The following is a 23,544-nucleotide window of genomic DNA, read 5'->3' as shown; positions in this document are numbered from 1 at the left end:
GTTGTCACATTTACGCTGACATCACCCCAGTATTCCTACCAAGACGGAAACGCAAAACAACAACCACGCAACTACATCTTCCCCATACAGTTAAGCAGCCCTTTACAGCGGATTCTGACCAGGCCAAAGAAATGACAAGAGCGATAGGTATGTTTACAGCTGCGGATATGCACCCACTCTCAGTGGTTGAGAAGAATAGTGGGTTTCAGCACCTCGTGAAAGTGCGCGAGCCACGATGCAAACTTCGCCCTCTCGCACCCATTTCAGCAAACTGGTACTACTCGCTCTATACAATCAAGCAAAATCAAAGTTGCCAATGAATTGGCCAATGCCCCTGTGTTGCGCTTACTACAGATGGATGGACGTCCAGGGCTCCAGAGCTACTTAACAGTGACATCCCATCTCATTACCCCAGAGTGGGAAAGTCAAAGTAGGGTGCTAAAGAATCACCCCCTTTATGAGAGTCACACAAATGTGCATATTTTTCTTTGTTAGAAAACATTATAGCACAGGCCAATACAATGTCATAGCCATGTTTACATATTGATTTCACATGGATATTGCACTTTATTTTAGTGTTGAGTAATTATTTTTTTAATGTAAAAATATTCAGTGTTGGTATTCTTGATTGTGCTCTCATCAGGCATTATGACTCATAACCATATGGAATTAGGATTATCAACACTTTGTATTTCTTAAATAAACATAAGTTAACTATAGTAACTGTTGACATTTAATTTTCCCGCTGTACTGAAATCGAACCATGACCCCAAAAGCCACAATACGTACCCGAACCATAGGTTCACGTTACACCCCTTAGAATTAGCTCACGATCTCCTCCATAGCATCTCATAATCCAAGGTGTTGACTCTCTTCTTCCCCATGGGAAGACAAAGGATGCGTCCCAAATGGAACCCTATTCCCGTTGTAGTGCACTACTTTTCACTAGGTCCCATAGTGCTGTGGTCAAAAGTTTTGCACCATAAAGGAAATTGGGTGCCCTTTGGGACATAGACACAATCCCCTTGCGCGTAAATAAGGAATATATGCCTTCAGAAAGTGTTCAGACCCCTTGACTTTTTCCACATTTTTAGGTTACAGCCTTATTCTAAAATGTATTAAAACAACAAAAAAATCATAATTAATCTACACACAATACCCCATAATGACAAAGCAGAAATCGTTTTTTCAATTTCTTTTGCTAATTTCTAAAAAAGAAAAAAATCAACTGAACTATCACATTTACATAGGTATTTATACCCTTTACCAGTACTTTGTTGAAGCACCTTGGGCAACAAGCCTCGAGTCTTCTTGGGTATGATGCTACAAGCTTGGCACACCTGTATTTGTGTAAACTGTAAATATATTGTCTGTGAGTATAACAGAACTGATATTGCAGGCGAAAGCCTGAGAAAAATCCAATCAGGAAGTGACTCATTTTGAAACCCCTGTGTTTCTATGCATCCCTATTGCCCATTGAAAGGGATATCAACCAGATTCCTTTTTCTATGGCTTCCCTAAGGTGTCAACAGCCTTTAGACATAGTTTCAGGCTTTTATTTTGAAGAATGAGCGTGAACAACCACATTGCGTAAGTGGACAGGTGGGGGCTCTCAGAGTGATTTGTGCGCAAAAGAGAGAGGCGGCCATTTTACTCAGTGGAAACAGGATGCACCTGAGCTCAATTTCGAGTCTCACAGAAAATGGTCTGAAAATTTATGTAAATATGCTGGTTTGTTTTGCAAACATTTCTAAAAACGGGTTTTCTCTTTGTCATTATTGGTTAGCTGAGGGATTATAATTTTTAAGGCTTTAACCTAAAAATGTGAAAAGTCAAGGCGTCTGAATACTTTCCGAAGGCACTGTAAGCTTATACGGTTTTTAGCGACACTAGAATCGTGCCAATCAGAGTTTGAAATCAGTGCGAACCATGATGTAAGGCAATTCCATTCGTAATAGTGCCTTGGTGAGAAATAAGCATGTCCTCATCCTACTTTAAGCTGGATTGCGTTACAAAGATCTACAATATGCAGAAAATGCAAACATTGTTTCACATTGTGAAGGGGTATTGTACAGGTCACATGCAATTTGAATTGTCAGGGTAGTGGTATTGGTGACTGCCTTTACCAAGCAAGTATGGCTTAGTAATGTAATAGTCACCATGTTAGCTCAGCGAAAATAGAAACGTCCTCTCACTGTCATCTGCATTTATTTTCAGAAACTGAACAAGATTCAACAACTGAGACATAAACCGAACAAGTTCCACAGACGTGACAAATAGAAATGGAATAATGTGCCCCTGAACAAAGGGGGGGTCAAAATCAAAAGTAACAGTCAGTATCTGGTGTGGCCACCAGCTGCATTAAGTACTGCAGTGCATCTCCTCCTCATAGACTGCTCCAGATTTGCCAGTTCTTGCTGTGAGATGTTACCCCACTCTTCCACCAAGGCACCTACAAGTTCCCGGACATTTCTGGGGGGAATGGCCCAAGCTCTCACTCTCCGATCCATTAGGTCCCAGATGTGCTCAATGGGATTGAGATCCGGGCTCTTCGCTGACCATGGCAGAACACTGATATTCCTGTCTTGCAGGAAATCACACAGAGAACGAGCAGTATGGCTGGTGGCATTGTCATGCTGGAGGGTCATGTCAGGATGAGCCTGCAGGAAGAGTACCACATGAGGGAGGAGGATGTCTTCCCTGTAACGCACAGCATTGAGATTGCCTGCAATGACAACAAGCTCAGTCCGATGATGCTGTGACACACTGCCCCAGACCATGACGGACCCTCCACCTCCAAATCGATCCCGCTCCAGAGTACAGGCCTCTTTGTAACGCTCATTCCTTCTACAATAAACACGAATCCAACCATCACCCCTGGTGAGACAAAATCGCGACTCGTCAGTGAAGAACACTTTTTTCCAGCGACGGTGGTTTTGTGCTTATAGGCGATGTTGTTGCTGGTGATGTCTGGTGAGGACCTGCCTTACAACAGCCCTACAAGCTCTCAGCCTATTGCGGACAGTCTGAGCACTGATGGAGGGATTGTGCGTTCCTGGTGTAAATCGGGCAATTGCTGCCATCCTGTACCTGTCCCGCAGGTGTGATGTTCAGATGTACCGGTCCTGTGCAGGTGTTGTTAAACGTGGTCTGCCACTTCGAGGACGATCAGCTGTCCGTCCTGTCTCCCTGTAGCTCTGTCTTAGGCGTCTCGCAGTATGGACATTGAAATGTATTGCCCTGGCCACATATGCAGTCCTCATGCCTCCTTGCAGCATCCCTAAGGCATGTTCACACAGATGAGCAGGGACCCAGGGCATCTTTCTTTTGGTGTTTTTCAGAGTCAGTAGAAATGCCTCTAGTGTCCTACGTTTTCATAACTGTGACCTTAATTGCCTACCGTCTGTAAGCTGTTAGTGTCTTAACGACCGTTCCACAGGTGCATGTTCATTAATTATTTATGGTTCATTGAACAAGCATGGAAACACTGTTGAAACCCTTTACAATGAAGATCTGTTAAGTTATTTGGATTTTTACGAGTTATCTTTGAAAGACAGGGTCCTGAAAAAGTGAGTTTCTTTTTTTTCTGAGTTTGTGCCTGTCTCGTGTGTGTGTGTGTGTGTCCTGTCCAGATGACATCTCTGCCCCTGTGGTGTCCCAAGTCCCTGGGCCCGGGGATGGGCCGAGAGGTTCAGAGACTGTCCTTCCTGGGAGCATTCTTCAGCCTGTCGGTCTTTGCAGAGGATGACGTGAGTAATCGGGGTAAAGTGAACTTGCACCTAGATGCTGATCCTGGGTCAGTATTGCGTTTTCTACTCTAACGGTTAACCTGTCTGGGAACGGGAATCCCTCACCAACAGCCATTGAAATTGCTGGGTGCCAAATTCAAACAACAGAAATCTCATAAATCAAATTTCTCAAACATATAAGTATTAGGCACCATTTTAAAGATATAATTCTCACAGTGTCTGATTTCAAAAAGGCTTTACAGCGAAAGCTCAACAAACGATTGTTAGGTCACCACCAAGTCACAGAAAAACACAGCCATTTTTCCATCCAAAGAGAGGAGTCACAAAAAGCACAAATAGAGAGAAAATTAATCACTAACCTTTGATGATCTTCATCAGATGACACTCATAGGACTTCATGTTACACAATACATGTATGTTTTGTTCGGTAAAGTTAATATTTATATCCAAAAATCTAATTTTACATTGGCGTATTATGTTCAGTAGTTCCAAAACATGCAGTGATTTTGCAGAGAGCCACATCAATTTACAGAAATACTCATAATAAACATTGATAATAGATGCAACTATTATACATATACTTTTAGATTAACTTCTACTTAATGCAACCGCTGTCAGATTTAAAAAAAAAACTTTACTGAAAAGCATACCATGCAATAATCTGAGTACAGCGTTCAGAGCCCAAACCAGCCAAAGAAATATCTGCCATGTTGTGTAGTCAACATTAGTCAGAAATAGCATTTGAAATATTCACTTACTTTTGATCTTTATTAGAATGCACTCACAGAAATCCCAGTTCCACAATAAATGTTTGATTTGTTCAATAAAGTTTATCATTTATGTCCAACTACCTCCTTGTTGTTCGCACGTTTAGTAAACAAATCGACACTCACGAGGCGGGGGCAAGTCCAGCGGAAAGGTCGGACAAAAGGTTCCGTTACAGTCCGTAGAAACATGTCAAACGAAGTATAGAATCAATCTTTAGGATGTTTTTATGATAAATCTTCATTAAGAGGTTAATGTTCCAACCGGACAATTCCTTTGTCTGTAGAAAAGCAATGGAACGCGAGCTAACACACTCATGACCGCGTGCCACGAGCCCGTGGCTCTCTGCCAGACCTCTGACTCATTCCCCTCTTATTCAGCCCCCCTCCACAGTAGAAGCTTGAAACAACGTTCTAAAGACTGTTGACATCTAGTGGAAGCCTTAGGAAGTGCAACATGACCAATATCCCACTATCTTCAATAGGGGCTGAGTTGAAAAACGACCAACCTCAGACTTCCCACTTCCTGGTTGGATTTCTTCTCAGGTTTTCGCCTGCCATATGAGTTCTGTTATACTCACAGACGTCATTCAAAGTTTTAGAAACTTGTGTGTTTTCTATCAGAGTGTTTTCTATCAAATACTACTAATAATATGCATATATTAGCATCTGGGACTGAGTAGTATGCAGTTTACTCTGGGCACGCTTTTCATCCAAAAGTGAAAATGCTGCCCCCTATCCCAATGAAGTTAAGGTTAGAATTGTGGGAGAGGAAGTTGATCCTAAATCTGTACATTGAGAGAACTTCACCCTGGAGCTAGATGAATGTGTGCTTGTGTGACTCAATGCAATGTGGCCAAAAGAAGAAAAGGAAAGTAGCCCAGCAGCACTGCTTGTCTCTTGGAATTCAGTGAATTTACCAATTTTGCTGATTAACAAAGAAATTGCTCACAAATATACAAATGACCATGACAAGTTTTATCATATTGCTTCCAGAATTATGTTGCCATTATATTTTACCAGTAACAAAAATACTTTTCCTACTCAGACCAAAGTGGGTGACAAGTACTTCTCGGGCCCAGCCATCACTATGGAGAACACTCGTGTGGGTAGCCAAACCCTGCAGCACTACCTGGAGTCAGCCCGGGTAAGTCCCTCACACCTGGCAGGGCTGTACACTGCGACCATTTTACTTGCATATGCGGCTAAATATTTTGCTGTGCGACCTGGAATTTTTATTTAGGAGCACCAGTGTGCCAAGAACAATTCAGGATTCTAGCTTTATTAAGTCAAATATTTTTCATTTTGCTCCTAAGTTTGGTTGTGAGCCTACTTTATTTTTTACTTAAAGGTCAGCTTAGAGCTCTGCCCGGGTCTATCGTGACTTTTAGTATACTTCCTTCAAGTTGGCATGACATAATACTTTTTTATATGTTTCTTTGTCAGGGTGACTTGTTTAAAATTCTCCACAACATCCTACTAAATGGAGAGACAAGAGAGGTAGCGCTCAACTACATGGCAGCTCTGGTCAACCGCAATGTAAAGAAAGCCCAGATGCAGGTAAAAGGCTTACAGCTTAGTGATCCTAGCCTATTTTAATTTAATCTATAGAACATCTGTATTGAGGGTTTCTAATGTGACCCTTTCAAGCTAGAATGTCTGGCCAAAAAGTCTGAAGAGACCCACTGCTATTCCAGCACACACTGCTTTCCCCCCACCGTCGCTGTCATTCTTTCACTGTCCTATCGGAAACAAATACAAATACATATGAAAGGAGTGGGACGGAGCAGTTCTTTATTTCATATTATGTTCAATATCTTCCCCTCCCACCTCCTCCCCTACTCTCGCAGACAGACGACAAGCTGGTGTCCACAGACGGCTTCATGATTAACTTCCTGTCGGTGCTGCAACAGCTGAGCATGAAGATCAAGCTGGAGATGGTAGACCCGTACTACATTTTCCACCCCCTCTGCCGCCTGCAGGTCAGCCGTGAGGAGACCCGGCTCAAGGCCACCATGGAAGAGCTCAAGACCTGGCTGGCCGAGATACGTGAGTGGACACCCATAGATAATATAACAGTAAATACGTCGATGTCATAGATCCCCTATGCATCAGAATGGAACCATTTGTCAGCTCCATTTTTCTGTTCTATCTAGTTGGACACCACCATTGTCGTCATAATGTTTCAAGTGTACAGTGAAATGCCTTTCTTGCCAGCTCCAAACCCAACAATGTAGTTATCAATGTAGCACAAAAAAATGACAAGGTAGAACAAAAACACACAAGAAATAAGACACGAGAGTCACGGTCACCAACGTCAACCTATCAGACGAGCTGGACACCTTTTTCTCAAGATTTGAGCACAATGACCCTGAGCTGCTGAGGAGAGCCCCCGATGACAACGTGGGCTACACACGGTCTCCACTGAGGACATATGTAAGTTCATCGACTACAGCTCGGCCTTCAGTACCATAGTGCCCTATATGCTCATTACAAAGCTCACAGCCCTGGGTCTGAACTCCTCCCTATGCAACTGGGTCCTGAACTCCCTGACAGGCCGTCCCCAGGTGGTGAAGGTAGGCAACATTACCTCCTCGACACTGATCCTCATCAACGGGATTGCTGTGGAGATGGTCAATAACTTCAAATTCCTCTTGGTACACATCTCGGAGAAGCTGAAATGGTCTGACCACACGGTCACCGTAGTGAAGGCACGACAGCGACTCTTCAACCTCAGGATGCTGAAGAAATTTGGCCTGTCCCCGAAGGCCCTTCTACAGGAGCACCATGGAGAGAACACTGTCGGACTGCATCACAGCCTGATACGGCAACTACACCTCCACCAAGGATTTCCAGAGGGTGCTAGTGCAGCCACACTGCCTGGCTTACAGTACACCGACAACACCAGGTGTCGCAGAAAGGCCAAGAAGATCATCAGCCACCCAAGCCATGCCTTGTTCTCCTTGCTTCAATCATTTAGACACGGGCAGTACAGGAACATCATTTCAAAAACTGAGACTGTCCAATGGCTTCTACCCTCAGATCATCAGGCTGCTGAATAGTTGGATACCTGCTCCACCCTCGCCCTGCTACTCCCCCTATGGACATATTCCCCACTGCTACCCCCCCTATGGACATATTCCCCACTGCTACTCCCCCTATGGACATATTCCCCACTGCTACTCCCCCTATGGACATATTCCCCCTGCTACTCCCCTATGGACATATCCCCCACTGCTACTCCCCCTATGGACATATCCCCCACTGCTACTCCCCTATGGACATATTCCCCACTGCTACTCCCCCTATGGACATATTCCCCACTGCTACTCCCCCTATGGACATATTCCCCACTGCTACTCCCCCTATGGACATATTCCCCACTGCTACTCCCCTATGGACATATCCCCCACTGCTACTCCCCTATGGACATATCCCCCACTGCTACTCCCCCTATGGACATATCCCCCACTGCCCCCTATGGACATATCCCCCACTGCTACTCCCCTATGGACATATCCCCCCCCCACTGCTACTCCCCCTATGGACATATCCCCCACCGCTACTCCCCCTATGGACTTTCCCCCCACTACTACTCCCGCTACTCCCCCTATGGACTTTCCCCCGCAACATGAAGATATGATTAACAGAGTAGCAGCAGCATAAATTATGTGAGTGCGTGTGTGTAGCGTCAGTATAAATGTGTGTGTCGAGTCCTGTGAGTGCATAGAGACCAGTGCAAAAATTTAACAAGGGTAAACTCCGATAATCCGTGAAGCCATTCTGTTTGCTATTTAGCAATCTTATGGCTTCGGGATAGAAGCTGTTCAGGAGCCTGTTGGGTGTCAGAATTGATGCACCAGTACCGCTTCTCGTGCGGAAGCAGAGAGAACAGTCTGGCTTGGGTGGTTGGAGTCTTTAACGATTTTCCGGGCCTTCCTTTCACACAGCCTCATATAGAGGTCCTGGATGGCAGGGAGCTCGGCCAAATGATGTATTGGGCTGTCCGCACCACCCTCTGTAGCGCCATGCGATCCAGGGCAGTGCTGAACTTTTTGAGGATTTGAGGGCCCTCACAACGATGATGATGATGATCGGTAATGTATGTCCTTGAGATCACAGTAGGGTTCAATTGGTATTCGTTTCCTTTTAAATGCTTTAGCATTGGATTGAGTTGGCCCAGAGTACCGAAAGTTTGGAACTATTCAATTGGGTCTGTTGTGCCAGGCAAGCTCAATCAAGCACAGCTAAGCATTTGCAAGCATTTGCCATTTGAACACAGGTCTAGTTGAGATTATGCATAGGAACACTGAAGATTTGTAGGCACACTGCTAATGGCTATACAGAACGTTTGCCTCTAGGGGTTCTCTTGAGTCAACATAGGTCTCCTAAGTGGGAAAGGGGCACACCTCTCCACACATGAACAAAAGCATATAGGCCTATTGTTTACAGAAAACAAAGTATTTCTGTGGTTAACTGCAATAAGCAATAATGCATCTTTAAAGGCTTGATATGTAGCTTTGTTCATGACCCAACCAAATACGCATAGGAATGTGAGTTACAGATCTGTCTTACTCATTGAAACCAAGTCTAATAAGCGTCATGTCAGATAGACAGATCTGTGCAGACGTCTGTCGCGCTAACTTGCAAATACTCATGGGATAGCTAAAAAGAACTTTGGTTACAATATGCTGTCTTAACATTAGAAAATGTAATCAAGATGACATCGTCCACTGAACCCCCTACATCCTCAAGTCTGAGTTAATCTCCCCTTAAAACTAAACCTGTAACTAATATTTGAAGTTTTTTTTCATGAGCAGGTCTTCACTACCTAATTGTACATCTAACAGTGGTAGAATCAGTATTAAATGTGCACGGAAATTAGCTAGCAAACGTTAGCTAGCTGCTGTCTGCTTGCTGGCTGAACCAGTCTCAAATAAATCCATATGAAATTAGTATCATTTTAGTAGTCTTTAGTATAATTAATGTGACGGCATGCAATTTTATCAAATCGAATACCTAACGTTTAATTGATTACGTGATTGAATAAAATAATGCAACAATTAACTCAACCTGGGGCACCACGGACAAGTTTATTTAACTTTTTATGGCTGCAGGGGCAGTATTGAGTAGCTTGGATGAAAAGGTGCCCATTGTAAACGGCCTGCTCCCCAGTCTCCATTGCTAATATATGCATATTATTATTAGTATTGGATAGAAAACAGTCTAAAGTTTCCAAAACTGTCCAAATATTGTCTGTGAGTATAACAGAACTGATATTGCAGGCGAAACCCTGAGGAAAATCAAAACAGGAAGTGGCTCTTCTATTTTGAAAAGTCCATGTTCCATAGCCTCCCTTTGCTGGATTTAAAGGGATATGAACCAGATTCCTTTTCCTATCGCTTCCTCAAGGTGTCAACAGTCTTAAGACATAGTTTCAGGCTTTTATTTAGAAAAATGAGCCAGAACGATAACATCGCGTCAAGTGGTCACATGAGTTTTGCTCGCGCAACAGAATTTGGATCGGTATTGCTTTTCCCTCTCCTACTGTGAAGGACATTTGCGGTTGATATATTATTGATTAAATATTTTAAAAACAACCTGAGGATTGGTAATAAAAAATGTTTGACATGTTTCTGTGGACATTATGGAAACTTTTTGGAATTTTCATCTGCGTTGTCGTGACTGCTCTTTGATGTGGATTTCTGAACATACCTCCGTTTGTTGGTCGCGTAATTTTGGATATAAAAATAATCTTTATGGAACAAACTGAACATTTGTTGTGTAACTGGGAGTCTCACGAGTGAAAACATCCGAAGATCATCAAAGGTAAACGATTAATTTGATTCCTTTTCTGATTTTCGTCACCGAGCTTCCTGATGCTAAGTGTACTTAATGCTTTGTCGTGCGATCGATAAACTTACACAAACGCTTGGATTGCTTTCGCTGAAAAGCACAATTTCAAAATCTGACACGACTGGTGGATTAACAAAAGGCTAAACTGTGTTTTCCTATATTGCACTTGTGATTTCAGGAATATAAATATTTGTAGTAATATTTATTGAATGTAGCGCTATGCTATTCAGCGGTTGTTGATGACACCTATCCCGATATCGGGATTGCAGCCATAACAAGTTAAGGAGTTCCATCTTCCCAATGAACTCTTATCGGTCATTAATTATTCTATTAGTCATTAATTATTCTTTACCTTCTATCAGTCATCTGAACATCGTAAGATCTATCTGCACGAACCCTAGTCTACAGTTGTGGCCAAAAGTGTTGAATGACACATATTCATTTTCACAAAGTCTGTTGCCTCAGTTTGTATGATGGCAATTTGCATATACTCCAGAATGTTATGAAGAGTGATCAGATGAATTGCAATTAATTGCAAAGTCCCTCTTTGCCATGCAAGTAAACTGAATCCCCCCAAAAACATTTCCACTGCATTTCAGCCCTGCCACAAAAGGACCAGCTGACATCATGTCAGTGATTCTCTTGTTAACCTCTCTAGGGTATGTGGGACGCTAGCGTCCCATCTGGCCAACATCCAGTGAGGTTGCAGAGCGCCAAATTCAAATACAGAAATGCTCATTATAAAAATTCAGAAAACAAAACATATTTTTACATAGGATTAAAGATTAACTTCCTGTTAATCCAACCACTGTGTCAGATTTAGAAAATACTTTTCGGCTAAAGTATACCTAGCCCAGATCATACCTAGCCCAGAACATAGCCCAGTTGACAAATTATTACAAACAGTAACCAGCCAAGCAGAAGCGTTACAAAACTCAGAAATGGAGAAAATAATCCCTTACCTTTGATCTTCATCTGGTGGCAATCAGAAGATATTCATTTACTCAATAAATGTTCATTTTGTTCGATTTAAAAAGTCTCTTTATATCCAAAAACCTCTGTTTTGTTTGCGCGATTTCTTCAGTAATCCACAGGCTCAAACGCAGTCAAAACAGGCAGGCAAAAAATCAAAATTGTATCCGTAAAGTTCATAGCAACATGTCAAACAATGTTTATATTCAATCCTCAGGTCGTTTTTAGCCTAAATTATCTATAATATTTCAACCGGACAATAACGTCGTCAATATAAAAGGTAAACAAGAAATGCACTCTCTCGGGATTTAGCATGAAAAAGCTCTGCGACACGGCAGGATCCACTCATTCAAACTAGTCTTACTCCCTCATTTATCGGAATACAAGCCTGAAACAATTTCTAAAGACTGTTGACATCTAGTGGAAGGCATAGGAACTGCAAATTGAGTCCTAAGTCAATGGATACTGTAATGGCATTGAATAGAAAACTACAAAAACAAAACAAAAGCTACTTCCTGAATGGATTTTTCTCAGGTTTTCACCTGCCAAATCAGTTCTGTTATACTCACAGACACTTTTAGAGTGTTTTCTATCCAAATCTACCAGTTGTATGCATAGCTTATCTTCTGGGTCCGAGTAGCAGGCCATTTAATTTGGGCATGCGTTTCATCCAAAATTCCGAATGCTGCCCCCTACCCTAGAGAAAACACAGGTGTGAGTGTTGACGAGGACAAGGCTGGAGATCACTCTCATGCTGATTGAGTTTGAATAACAGACAAAACTTCAAAAGGAGGGTGGTGCTTGGAATCATTGTTCTTCCTCTGATAACCATGGTTACCTACAAGGAAACACGTGCTGTCATCATTGCTTTGCACAAAAAGGGCTTCACAGTGAAGGATATTGCTGCCAGTAAGATTCCACCTAAATCAACCATTTATCAGGTCATCAAGAACTTCAAGGAGAGCGGTTCAATTGTTGTGAAGAAGGCTTCAGGGCACCCAAGAAAGTCCAGCAAGTGCCTAGGACTGTCTCCTAAAGTTGATTCAGCTGCGGGATCGGGGAACCACCAGTACAGAGCTTGCTCAGGAATGGCAGCAGGGAGGTGTGAGTGCATCTGCATGCACAGTGAGGTGAAGACTTTTGGAGGGTGGCCTGGTGTCAAGAAGGACAGCAAAGAAGCCACTTCTCTACAGGAAAAACATCAGGGACAGACTGATATTCTGCGGAAGGTACAGGGATTGGACTGCTGAGGGCTGGGGTAAAGTCATTTTCTCTGATGAATCCCCTTTCCGATTGTTTGGGGCATCCGGAGAAAAAGCTTGTCCGGAGAAGACGAGGTGAGTGCTACCATCAGTCCTGTGTCATGCCAACAGTAAAGTATCCTGAGACCATTCATGTGTGGGGTTGCTTCTCAGCCAGGGGAGTGGGCTCACTCACAATTTTGCCAAAGAACACAGCCATGAATAAAGAATGGTACCAACACATCCTCCGAGAGCAACTTCTCCCAACCATCCAGGAGCAGTTTGGTGACGAACAATGCATTTTCCAGCATGATGGAGCACCTTGCCATAAGGCAAAAGTGATAACTAAGTGGCTCGGGGAACACAACATAGATATTTTGGGTCCATGGCCAGGGAACTTCCCAGACCTTAATCCCATTGAAAACTTGTGGACAAACTCCAAGCATTGATTATGCAAGAATGGGCTGCCATCAGTCAGGATGTGGCCCAGAAGTTAATTGACCGCATGCTAGGGCAGATTGCAGAGGTCTTGAAAAAGAAGTGCCAACACTGCAAATATTGACTCTTTGCATCAACTTCATGTAATTGTCAATAAAAGCCTTTGACACTTATGAAATGCTTGTAATTATACTTCAGTATTCAATAGTAACATCTGACCAAAAAATATGTAACGACACTGAAGCAGCAAACTTTGTGGAAATTAATATTTGTCATTCTCAAAACTTTTGGCCACGACTGTACATTGTGAATCAGCAATACACAAATTGGCGTAATTATTTATTTACTAACTACCTAAATAAATCACACAGAATTACAGAATAGATTATACATTGATTACTAATCATGCCATGAAAAGTGCCTAGTGGACTAACCTGATATGACAGCTGGTTACACAAGGGGGGGTTGAAGAAGGAGCGGGAGGAGGAGAGACAAAGGAATGGGTCTCTATCGGACCTTGAGAAGCTATGATCACGTAAATATAAAATCTTATATATCCAAGCAATCAAACCCGTTCACAAGGTTGGTTAAAGTCTTCAGGCTTATTTATATATATATATATATATATTATATATATTATAAGATTTTATATTTACGTGATCATAGCTTCTCAAGGTCCTACATTGGTCTTCGATAAATGCGGCGATGATGTAAAAGTCTGGTTTGCCCAGTAGAGATCGCCATTGTCCTTTTGTTGAGTCTTTCTGGTCGTAGTGTTGATTAGAGTGGATACGTTGGAGTACCCGGTCTTTCTTAGAGGAGTGTCTATGTCCGAGGCCACGTACATTCTCAGCTGCAGACTGATAACCGCAACATCCATTATTTAATTACTTTTATGTGGTGATCGATAGTTCATACCATTTTGCCATTCTCTGCTTGCGCTGGATTCTGGCTGGTCTAGTAGAAATTCACCATTTCACTGTGGGTATTGTCACCTCCAGAGAGGGGGGGAGGACTATGATCCTCCCCCCAGGGCACGTCATGACTTATGCTAACAACGCCAGATTGCACACTCAATGCTGAATACTCCCTCTAGCTAGCTACTGTAGCGAAGTTCTTGCTATTGCACAAATCTTATTTTTTTACCTTTTTATTTTAACAGGGAGTCCACATTGACACCAGTGTCTCTTTTTTAAGGGAGCCCTGCATATACAATTTCATAGAACAAATATTTTGTAATACAAAATAAAACAAATAAAATACAGCCCAATACAAATTGCACAGACAAACATAAATATACACAATCAACTAAAACAATTCCTCTGTCCACTCTCTAAACTAATCCACGGACACTAAGGCCTCTTTTTGTACTGTTTTTCCAAACGTATGGAGTAGAAAAACTAAAAGCCGATTTGATATAAGTCTGAAGACTCCTTTGGTGTCTTAAGAGTTAACCAACATTGTGAACGGTTTTGATTGCTTGGAATTTTAAATCTTAATAGTGTTAGTTAAGCAAGTCGGAAGCTTCTGGAGCAGGTTTTGTGAACAAAAGGAGCGTAATGTGACCTTCATGACTTCATAGAGGTCCAGACAACCTTTTGGTAAGAATACAGTGAGTTATACAAGTGTTTCCTGTGATAAAACAAAGGGTGCCATGAACAATCAGTAAGGGCTTCCTGCACAGCTGCGGAACACCTTTATGTACTTAACCCCGCCAATCACAATGGCCTGAGTTATTTAACTAGGCAAGTCTGTCACTTAGATGATCATGAAACCAAGAGCAGGCGTCAAAGCCCAGGCCAATCGAGGATAACTTGTTAAAAAAAATAACATGCTCAACGTTATCAAATGCTATTGACAGGTTCACAAACAAGGCAGCACAATTCATTTTAGCCTCTAAAGCATTGACAATATCATCATCAACTCATGTGGTTGCTGTGATAGTGCTGTGCCCTGGCCTAAACCCAGATTGATTTATATTCAAAATACCAGGCTCAGATGGAGTGAATTTGCATATTTACCAAGGATTTGAGACTCTTAGCTTGACATGGAAGCCCGGAGATGATAATCATCAAGAACTCGACTAATGGCAGCACATAAGTTGTGTTCCATACTTTAGGAATATTTCCCCATAACCATGTTAGATTTAACATGTGGGTTACTGAGCCAGCAATGAGGGGGGCAGCACACTTGAGCAGACCTGGCTGAAATGAGTCGGCCCCTGTGGATTTCTTGGTATCTTTAGCAGATGTTTCTGTGAAGTGCTGAAATGAGTCAGCCCCTGTGGATTCCTTGGTATCTTTAGCAGATGTTTCTGTGAAGTGCTGAAATGAGTCAGCCCCTGTGGATTCCTTGGTATCTTTAGCAGATGTTTCTGTGAAGTGCTGAAATGAGTCAGCCCCTGTGGATTTCTTGGTATCTATGGCAGATGTTTCCGTGAAGTGCCAAAATGCAAAAACTTGACTACCATTTTCCAAGTCAATCTGCAAAATATCTGAATCAGCGTTTTGCCCATTCTTTGAGATAGAAGGGTCTGACGCTTCTATCAATGATGGCATTTTTGTCTAATGCCTCCCTAATTCATTTGATGGGGAATGAAGTGCAACCCTTTAGAGTTTTGACAGTTTCTCAGAATTTAGCCAGGTTCCCTTTACGATCAGAAAGAGTGGTTACATAATCAGATTGAGCCTTTTTGATCCGTCTTACACATTGGCAATATTTTAGGCAACTGAGGAAGCAATCTGGGCCTATGCCTGTGGTCCTGGCCTCTTAGGAATGACTTCAGATCATTTAGGAATGAACCAGGCATTCAATTTACCTTTAACTCTGAGTTTTGAAGGGAGCATAATTATCCACAATAGTATTGAAGACCTTTTGTTAACCAGCTTTAAGCTAAATCAGGTTCAGTGATAGCTGAGATGCACTAAAATAAAAATCATGTAAAAAAGCTTTCACTAAAATGCCTCTTAGTGATGACATGAGGCTTAGGTTTATGCATTTTCACATCTCTGACACAACTGGGCAATGGTCACTAAAATCCAGCTGGAAAAAACCCACTAGCAACATTTATCTGGAGTATTCGTCAAAATAAGATAAATCAAGGTAGATTTCAATGGATCTTTAGGATTCGGCCGTGTAGGCTGTTATCAGTTGAGGGAGGTTTTGCGCAGAACAAATATCTTTCATCGTATCTGACATTGACGTCCTCTAATCAATATTAAAATTGCCCATAATTAACTGTTCAGATTTACCATACTTGCATAGCAATTCAGATCATTCCTAAGAGCACATGAGTGACCCCAGGGAGGACAATACAATCCTACTAGTGTCAGCTGGTTATTATGACCAAGGCCGGCATTTAAGAACAAGACAATCAAAATGCTTAGGGACAAAGCTAGCAAAAGATACAGAAACATTTAAATTGTCCTTTGTAAATATGGCAACACCTCTGCCAATTCTGTCCGGATTGAGTGACCTGAACAAAAATATAATCGCAACATGCAACAATTTCAAAGATTTTACTGAGTTACAGGTCATATAATAAAATCAAATGTTATTGCGGGTGTAGCGAAATTATTGAATAAATTCATTAGGCCCTAATCTATGAATTTCACATGACTGGGAATACAGATATGCATCTGTTGGTCACAGATACCTTAGAAAAAAGGTAGGGTGTGGATCAGTCAATATATGGTGTTACCACCATTTGCCAAATGCAGCGCGACACATCTCCTTCCCATAGAGTTGATCAGGATGTTGATTGTGGCCTGTGGAATATTGTCCCACTCCTCTTCAATGGCTGTGCAAAGTTGCTGGATATTGGCGGGAACTGGAACATGCTGTCGTACATGTCGATCCAGAGCATCCCAAACATGCTCAATGGGTGACATGTCTGAGTATCCAGACATTTTTCAGGAATTGTGAACAGATCCTTGTGACATGGGGCCGTCCATTATCATGCTGAAACATGAGGCAATGGCGACGTATGAATGGCACGACAATGGGCCTCAGGATCTCATCACAGGATCTCTGTGTATTCAAATTGCCATCGATAAAATGCAATTGTGTTTGTTGTCCGTAGCTTATACCTGCTCATACCATAGCTCAACCGCCACCATGGGGCACTCTATTCACAACGTTGACATTAGCAAACTGCTCGCCCACCCGGCGCCATACACAGTCTGTCATCTGCCTGGTACAGTTGAAACCGGGATTCATCTGTGAAGAGCACACTTCTCCAGTGGCCATCGAAGGTGAACATTTTCCCACTGAAGTCGGTTACGACGCCGAACTACAGTCAGGTCAAAACCCTGGTGAGGATGACAAGCACCCAGACGAGCTTCCCTGAGACATTTATTCATTTGTGCAAAACCCACAGTTTCCTCAGCTGCCCTGGTGGCTCATCTCAGACCATCCTGCAGGTGAAGGAGCCGAATGTGGGGGTCCTGGCCTGGCATGATTACGCGTGGGCTGAGGTTGTGTGGCCGGTTAGATGTACTGCCAAATTCTCTAAAATGATGTTGGAGGAAGCTTATGGTAATGCATTAACATGAAGTTCTCTGGCAACAGCTCTGGTGGACATTCCTGCAGTCAGCATGCCAGTTGCACTCTCTCAAAACTTAAGACATCTGTGGCATTGTGTTGTATGATAAAACATGCACATTTGAGTGGCCTTTTATTGTCCTCAGCACGAGTTGCACATGTGTAATGATCATGCTGTTTAAATTTGCTTCTTGATATGACACACCTGTCAGATGTATGGATGGATTATCTTGGGTTGTGCCATTTTTTTGTTTGTTCAGAAATGAGCTTTTTGTGTTTGTAAAATTTCTGGGATCTTTTATTTCAGCTCATGACACTTGGGACCAACACTTTACATGATGTGTTTATATTTTTGCTCTGTAATAGAACAGAGGGTTTTCGTTAATGGAATCCTCGCATGCAAATTCAGTTGAGTGTGGTGTGCAGCAGGCTAGGGACATTATTGTTTTTTGTTTTTACTAAAGACCTTCCACTGACCTTGAATAAAGCCTGTGTGTCTGTGTACGCTGACGACTCAACAATATACACGTTGGCTGCAACAGTAAAATAAATAACTAAAACCCTTAACATAGAGCAACTCTAACAATAGGCTGGTGCTAAATATCTCAATAACTAAAAGCATAATGTTTGGGACACATCACTCGCTCAATGCTGAACCTAATTTAGATTTATTATTGAATAATGTGACAATTGAGAAAGTTGAGACTAAACTCTGGGTGTAATCCTAGGGTGTTGAGGAAAATGTTTTTCTTGGCTCATAGTGTGCTGTCGGCTGTAGTAATAAAGGCCTAAATCAGAAATGTTGTGTAAATAATAATGACACAGTACTCATAGGGTTTCGCGGCAACCCTATTTCCAGCGGCCATGAAACTGCCAGCTGTCAGACACACTAAGTTTACCTTTATTTAACTAGGAAAGTCATTAAGAACAAATTCTTATTTTCAATGACGGCCTAGGAACAGTGGGTTAACTGCCTTGTTCAGGGGCAGAACGACTAACCACTAGGCGACCTGCCGCCCATGACCAAAAGTATGTGGACACCTGCTCTTCGACATGTCATTCCAAAATCATGGGCATTAATATGGAGTTGGTCCCTCCCTTTGCTGCTGTAACAGCCTCCACTCTTCTGGGAAGGCTTTCCACTAGATGATGGAACATTGCAATGGGGACTTGCTTCCATTCAGCCACGAGCATTAGTGAGGTCGGGCACTGATGTTGGGCGATTAGACCTGGCTCGCAGTCAGCGTTCCAATTCATCCCAAAGGTGTTTGATGGTGTTGAGGTCAGGGCTCTGTGCAGTCCAGTCAAGTTCTTCCACACCGATCACGACAAACCATTTCTGTATGGACCTTGCTTTGTGCACGGGGCCATCATGCAGAAACAGGAAAAGGCCTTCCCCAAACTGTTGCCACGATGTTGGAAGCACAGAATCATCTAGAATGCTGTAGTGTTAAGATTTCCCTTCTCTGGAACTAAGGTGCCCGAACCATGAATAACTTTACAGTTGGAGCTATGCATTGGGACAGGTAGCGTTCCTCTGGCATCCGCAAAACCCAGATTAGTCCATTCATCACTCCAGAGAATGCTTTTCTACTGCTCCAGAGTCCAATGGCTCCAATGGCTATTTCAGCCACACTGGTTGCTGCTAATTGACATAATTTGAGTAAATTGTAGGTGTACCTGTAAACCTCAGAAAAAAAATTGTAGACCTCCACACGTCTGGCTCATCCTTGAGAGCAATTTACAAGCACCTGAAGGTACCACGTTCATCTGCACAAACAATAGTGCGCAAGTATAAACACCACGGGACCGCCCAGCTGTCATACCACTTAGGAGATGAACGTACTTTGGTGCGAAAAGTGCAAATCAATCCCAGAACAACAGCAAAGGACCTTGTGAAGATGCTGGAGGAAACCGGTACAAAAGTATCTATGTCCACAGTAAAACGAGTCCTATGTCGACATAACCTGAAAGGCCTCTCAGCAAGGAAGAAGCCACTGCTCCAAAACCGCCACAAAAAAGCCAGACTACGGTTAGCAACTGCACATAAGGACAAAGATTGTACTTTTTGGAGAAATGTCCTCTGGTCTGATGAAACGAAAATAGAACTGTTTGGCCATAATGACCATCGTTATGTTTGGAGGAAAAATGAGGAGGCTTGCTAGCCGAAGAACACCATCCCAACCGTGAATCACGGGGGTGGCAGCATCATGTTGTGGGGGTGCTTTGCTGCAGGAGGGACTGGTGCACTTCACAAAATAGATGGCATCATGAGGGACAAATTATTTGGATATATTGAAGCAACATCAAGACCGTCAGATCAGTCAAAGTTAAAGCTTGGTCAGAAATGGGTCTTCCAAATGGACAATTACCCCAAGCATACTTACAAAGTTGTAACAAAATGGCTTAAGGACAACAAAGTCAAGGTATTGGAGTGGCCATCACAAAGTCCTGACCTCAATCCTATAGAACATTTGTGGGCAGAACTGAAAAAGCGTGTGCGGGCAAGGAGGCCTACAAACCTGACTCAGTTACACCAGCGCTGTCAGGAGGAATGGGCCAAAATTCACCCATCTTATTGTTGGAAGCTTGTGGAAGGCTACCCGAAACGTTTGACCCAAGATTAAAAGATTTAAAGGAATGTTTCCAAATACTAATTGAGTGTATGTAAACTTCTGACCAACTGGGAATGTGATGAAAGAAATAAAAGCTGAAATAAATCACTCTCTCTACTTTTATTCTGACATTTCTTTTTCTTAAAATAAGGTGGTGATCCTAACTGACCTAAGACAGGGAATTGTTACTAGGATTATATGTCAGGAATTGTAAAAAAACGGAGTTTAAATGTATTTGGCTAAGGTGTATGTAAACTTCCGACTGCAACTGTATATGCCATGTACTGTATGCACTCGTGACTGTAGGTCGCTTTGGATAAGTGTCTGCTAATTGGGATTCATTAAATTATTATTATTATTATTACCTGCAAAATTGACTAACTGGATGTGCCATTCACCTACCTGAAATTGTCCTAATTGTTTTTATTGACAGATGACCCCTCCAAGTTGTATGATCCCAAGTTCCCCACAGAGTGTTTCTTTCTGACGTTGCACACCCACCACCTGTCCATCATACCAGGCTGCCGACGCTACATCCGCAGGCTGAGAGCCATTCGCGAGCTCAACAGGTATACACACACACACACACACATACACACACAGTCAGTTTGAAAGTGGTCCAATAAGAGGCTTTTTTTCGTTATCAGTTTTGCTATGGTGTGCCCTAATGAAGATGTTGTTTGACGTGGCAGGACGGTGGAAGACCTGAAGAGTAGTGAGCGCCAGTGGAAGGACTCTCCGCTGGCCAGCCGACACCGAGAGATGCTAAAGAGATGCAAAACCCAGCTCAAGGTTTGCTAACTTTACATTTTTTTAAGTTTAATGATTTGTTTTCAGTCGTATGGAACTTTGCCAACTCTCCCATCTGCTTGTGTTCTACTTGTCATACGTGATACATCTTTGGTGAATTCGAATTGCGAAAACAGTAGAAAACGCAACATTTCCCCAGTGCGTCATAGTTTCTTTCCAAATGTTCTTCTATTTTGTATTGTTTCATGCTTTATGCTGAAATTAGTGTTGCAGACAGGAAAATTCAACATTTTAACTTGTCACAACATGAGTGGAGGACAATATTCAGTAGAAACCCTCTATCTTGTGGTCTTTGTCCCTGCCAGAAACTGGTGCGCTCCAAAGCCTGTGCCGATGCGGGTCTTCTGGACGAGAACCTGTTACGCAGATGTCTGCAGTTTTACAGTATGGTCATTCAGCTCATCCTACGCATGGTGGATCCTGCCTACCCACAGTAAGTTACTATGCCACAATCGGGAACTGTTTTAATGCTGTAATATAAGGTTATATTACGAAGTAAAGTAGGCCACCTGGATGAATTAAATAACGTGAACTAAGTGAGGGATGCACCTTTCTTACTAACCTAAGAATTCAAAGATGTTTATTTTTATATTAGAATCTACTTCCTCATCTTTGTAAGTTTGAATTTAAAAAAAATTATAGATTAGCTTTAATATTGCGGCTTCATCAATATAATAGTCTGCATCATCCCAACTCCCCATATATTTTGTGTGTGTGTATGTATATAAACTCATCAAAAAAAGAAACGTCCCTTTTTCAGGACCCTGTCTTTCAAAGTTAACTCGTAAAAATCAAAATAACTTCACAGATCTTCATTGTAAAGGGGTTAAACACTGTTTCCCATGCTTGTTCAATGAACCATAAACAATTACTGAACTGGCATCTGTGGAACGGTCATTAAGACACTAACAGCTTATAGACAGTAGGCAATTGAGGTCATAGTTATGAAAACTTAGGATACTAAAGAGGCCTTTCTACTGACTCTGAAAAACACCAAAAGAAAGATGCCCCTGCTCATCTGCGTGAACGTGCCTTAGGCATGCTGCAAGGAGGCATGAGGACTGCCGATGTGGCCAGGGCAATAAATTGCAATATCCGTACTGTGAGACGCTTAAGACCGTGCTACAGGGAGACGGGACGGATAGCTGATCGTCCTCGCAGTGGCAGACCACGTGTAACAACAGCACAGGATCGGTACATCCGAACATCACACCTGCGGGACAGGTACAGGATGGCAACAACTGCCTGAGTTACACCAGGAACGCACAATCCCTCCATCAGTGCTCAGACTGTCCGCAATAGGCTGAAAGAGGCTGGACTGAGGGCTTGTAGGCCTGTTGTAAGGCAGGTCCTCACCAGACATCACCGGCAACAACGTCGCCTATGGGCACAAACCCACTGTCGCTGGACCAGACAGGGCTGGCAAAAAGTGCTCTTCAATGACGAGTTGCCGTTTTGTCTCACCAGGTGTGATGGTTGGATTCGCGTTTATCGTCGAAGGAATGAGCATTACACCGAGGCCTGTACTCTAGAGCAGGATCGATTTGGATGTGGAGGGTCCGTCATGGTCTGGGGCGGTGTGTCACAGCATCATCAGACTGAGCTTGTTGTCATTGCAGGCAATCTCAACGCAGTGCATTACAGGGAAGACATCCTCCTCCCTCATGTGGTAACCTTCCTGCAGGCTCATCCTGACATGACCCTCCAGCATGGCAATGCCACCAGCCATACTGTTTGTTCTGTGCGTGATTTCCTGCAAGACAGGAATGTCAGTGTTCTGCCATGGCCAGCGACGAGACCGGATCTCAATCCCATTGAGCACGTCTGGGACCTATTGGATCAGAGGGTGAGGGCTAGGGCCATTCCCCCCAGAAATGTCCGGGAACTTGCAGGTGCCTTGGTGAAAGAGTGGGAACTCTTTCACAGCAAGAACTGGCAAATCTGGTGTAGTCCATGAGGAGGAGATGCACTACAGTACTTACAGTACTTACAGTACTTAATATTGACTACTTTTGATTTTGAACCCCCCCCCCCTTTGTTCAGTCTGTGGAACTTGTTCGGTTTATGTCTCAGTTGTTGAATCTTACGTTCATACAAATATTTACACGTTAAGTTTGCTGAAAATAAGCGCAGCTGACAGTGAGAGGACGTTTCTTTTTTTGCTCAGTGTGTGTGTGTGTGTATACTACTGTTCAAAAGTTTGGGGTCACTTAGAAATGTCCCTGTTTTTGAACGAAAAGCAAATGTTTTGTCCATTAAAATAACAATAATAATAATAATAATGATCAGAAATACAGTGTTAGACATTGTTAATATTGTAAATGACTATTGTAGCTGGAAACGGCTGATTTAAAAACTTTTTTAAATGGAATATCTACATAGGTGTACAGAGGCCCATTATCAGCAACCATCACTCATGTGTTCCAATGGCACGTTGTGTTAGCTAATCCAAGTTTATCATTTTAAAAGGCTAATTGATCATTAGAAAACATTTTTGCAATTTATGTTAGCACAGCTGAAAACTTGTTCTGATTAAAGAAGCAATAAAACTGTCCTT

General features: G+C 42.6%; 1 protein-coding gene across 7 annotated transcripts in view; it reads left to right on the top strand.

The window, feature by feature from the left end:
• Positions 1–23,544, top strand: part of LOC112221572 (ubiquitin conjugation factor E4 B) — a 91,029-nt gene that overhangs the window by 44,676 nt on the left and 22,809 nt on the right. For 6 of the 7 annotated variants that reach the window (XM_042303571.1, XM_024383699.2, XM_024383705.2 and 3 more), the window contains 7 exons: positions 3,633–3,749; positions 5,562–5,660; positions 5,960–6,073; positions 6,364–6,562; positions 20,611–20,746; positions 20,870–20,969; positions 21,293–21,420. In XM_042303571.1, coding sequence (XP_042159505.1) covers positions 3,633–3,749; positions 5,562–5,660; positions 5,960–6,073; positions 6,364–6,562; positions 20,611–20,746; positions 20,870–20,969; positions 21,293–21,420 — 893 coding nt within the window. The remainder of the gene's footprint in view (positions 1–3,632; positions 3,750–5,561; positions 5,661–5,959; positions 6,074–6,363; positions 6,563–20,610; positions 20,747–20,869; positions 20,970–21,292; positions 21,421–23,544) is intronic. The other variant, XM_024383702.2, reaches the window with a different exon arrangement.

Source organism: Oncorhynchus tshawytscha, linkage group LG22 (genome assembly GCF_018296145.1).
Source record: "Oncorhynchus tshawytscha isolate Ot180627B linkage group LG22, Otsh_v2.0, whole genome shotgun sequence".
Classification (NCBI taxonomy): Eukaryota; Metazoa; Chordata; class Actinopteri; order Salmoniformes; family Salmonidae; genus Oncorhynchus; species Oncorhynchus tshawytscha.
This window is presented reverse-complemented; position numbering and strand designations above follow the sequence as displayed.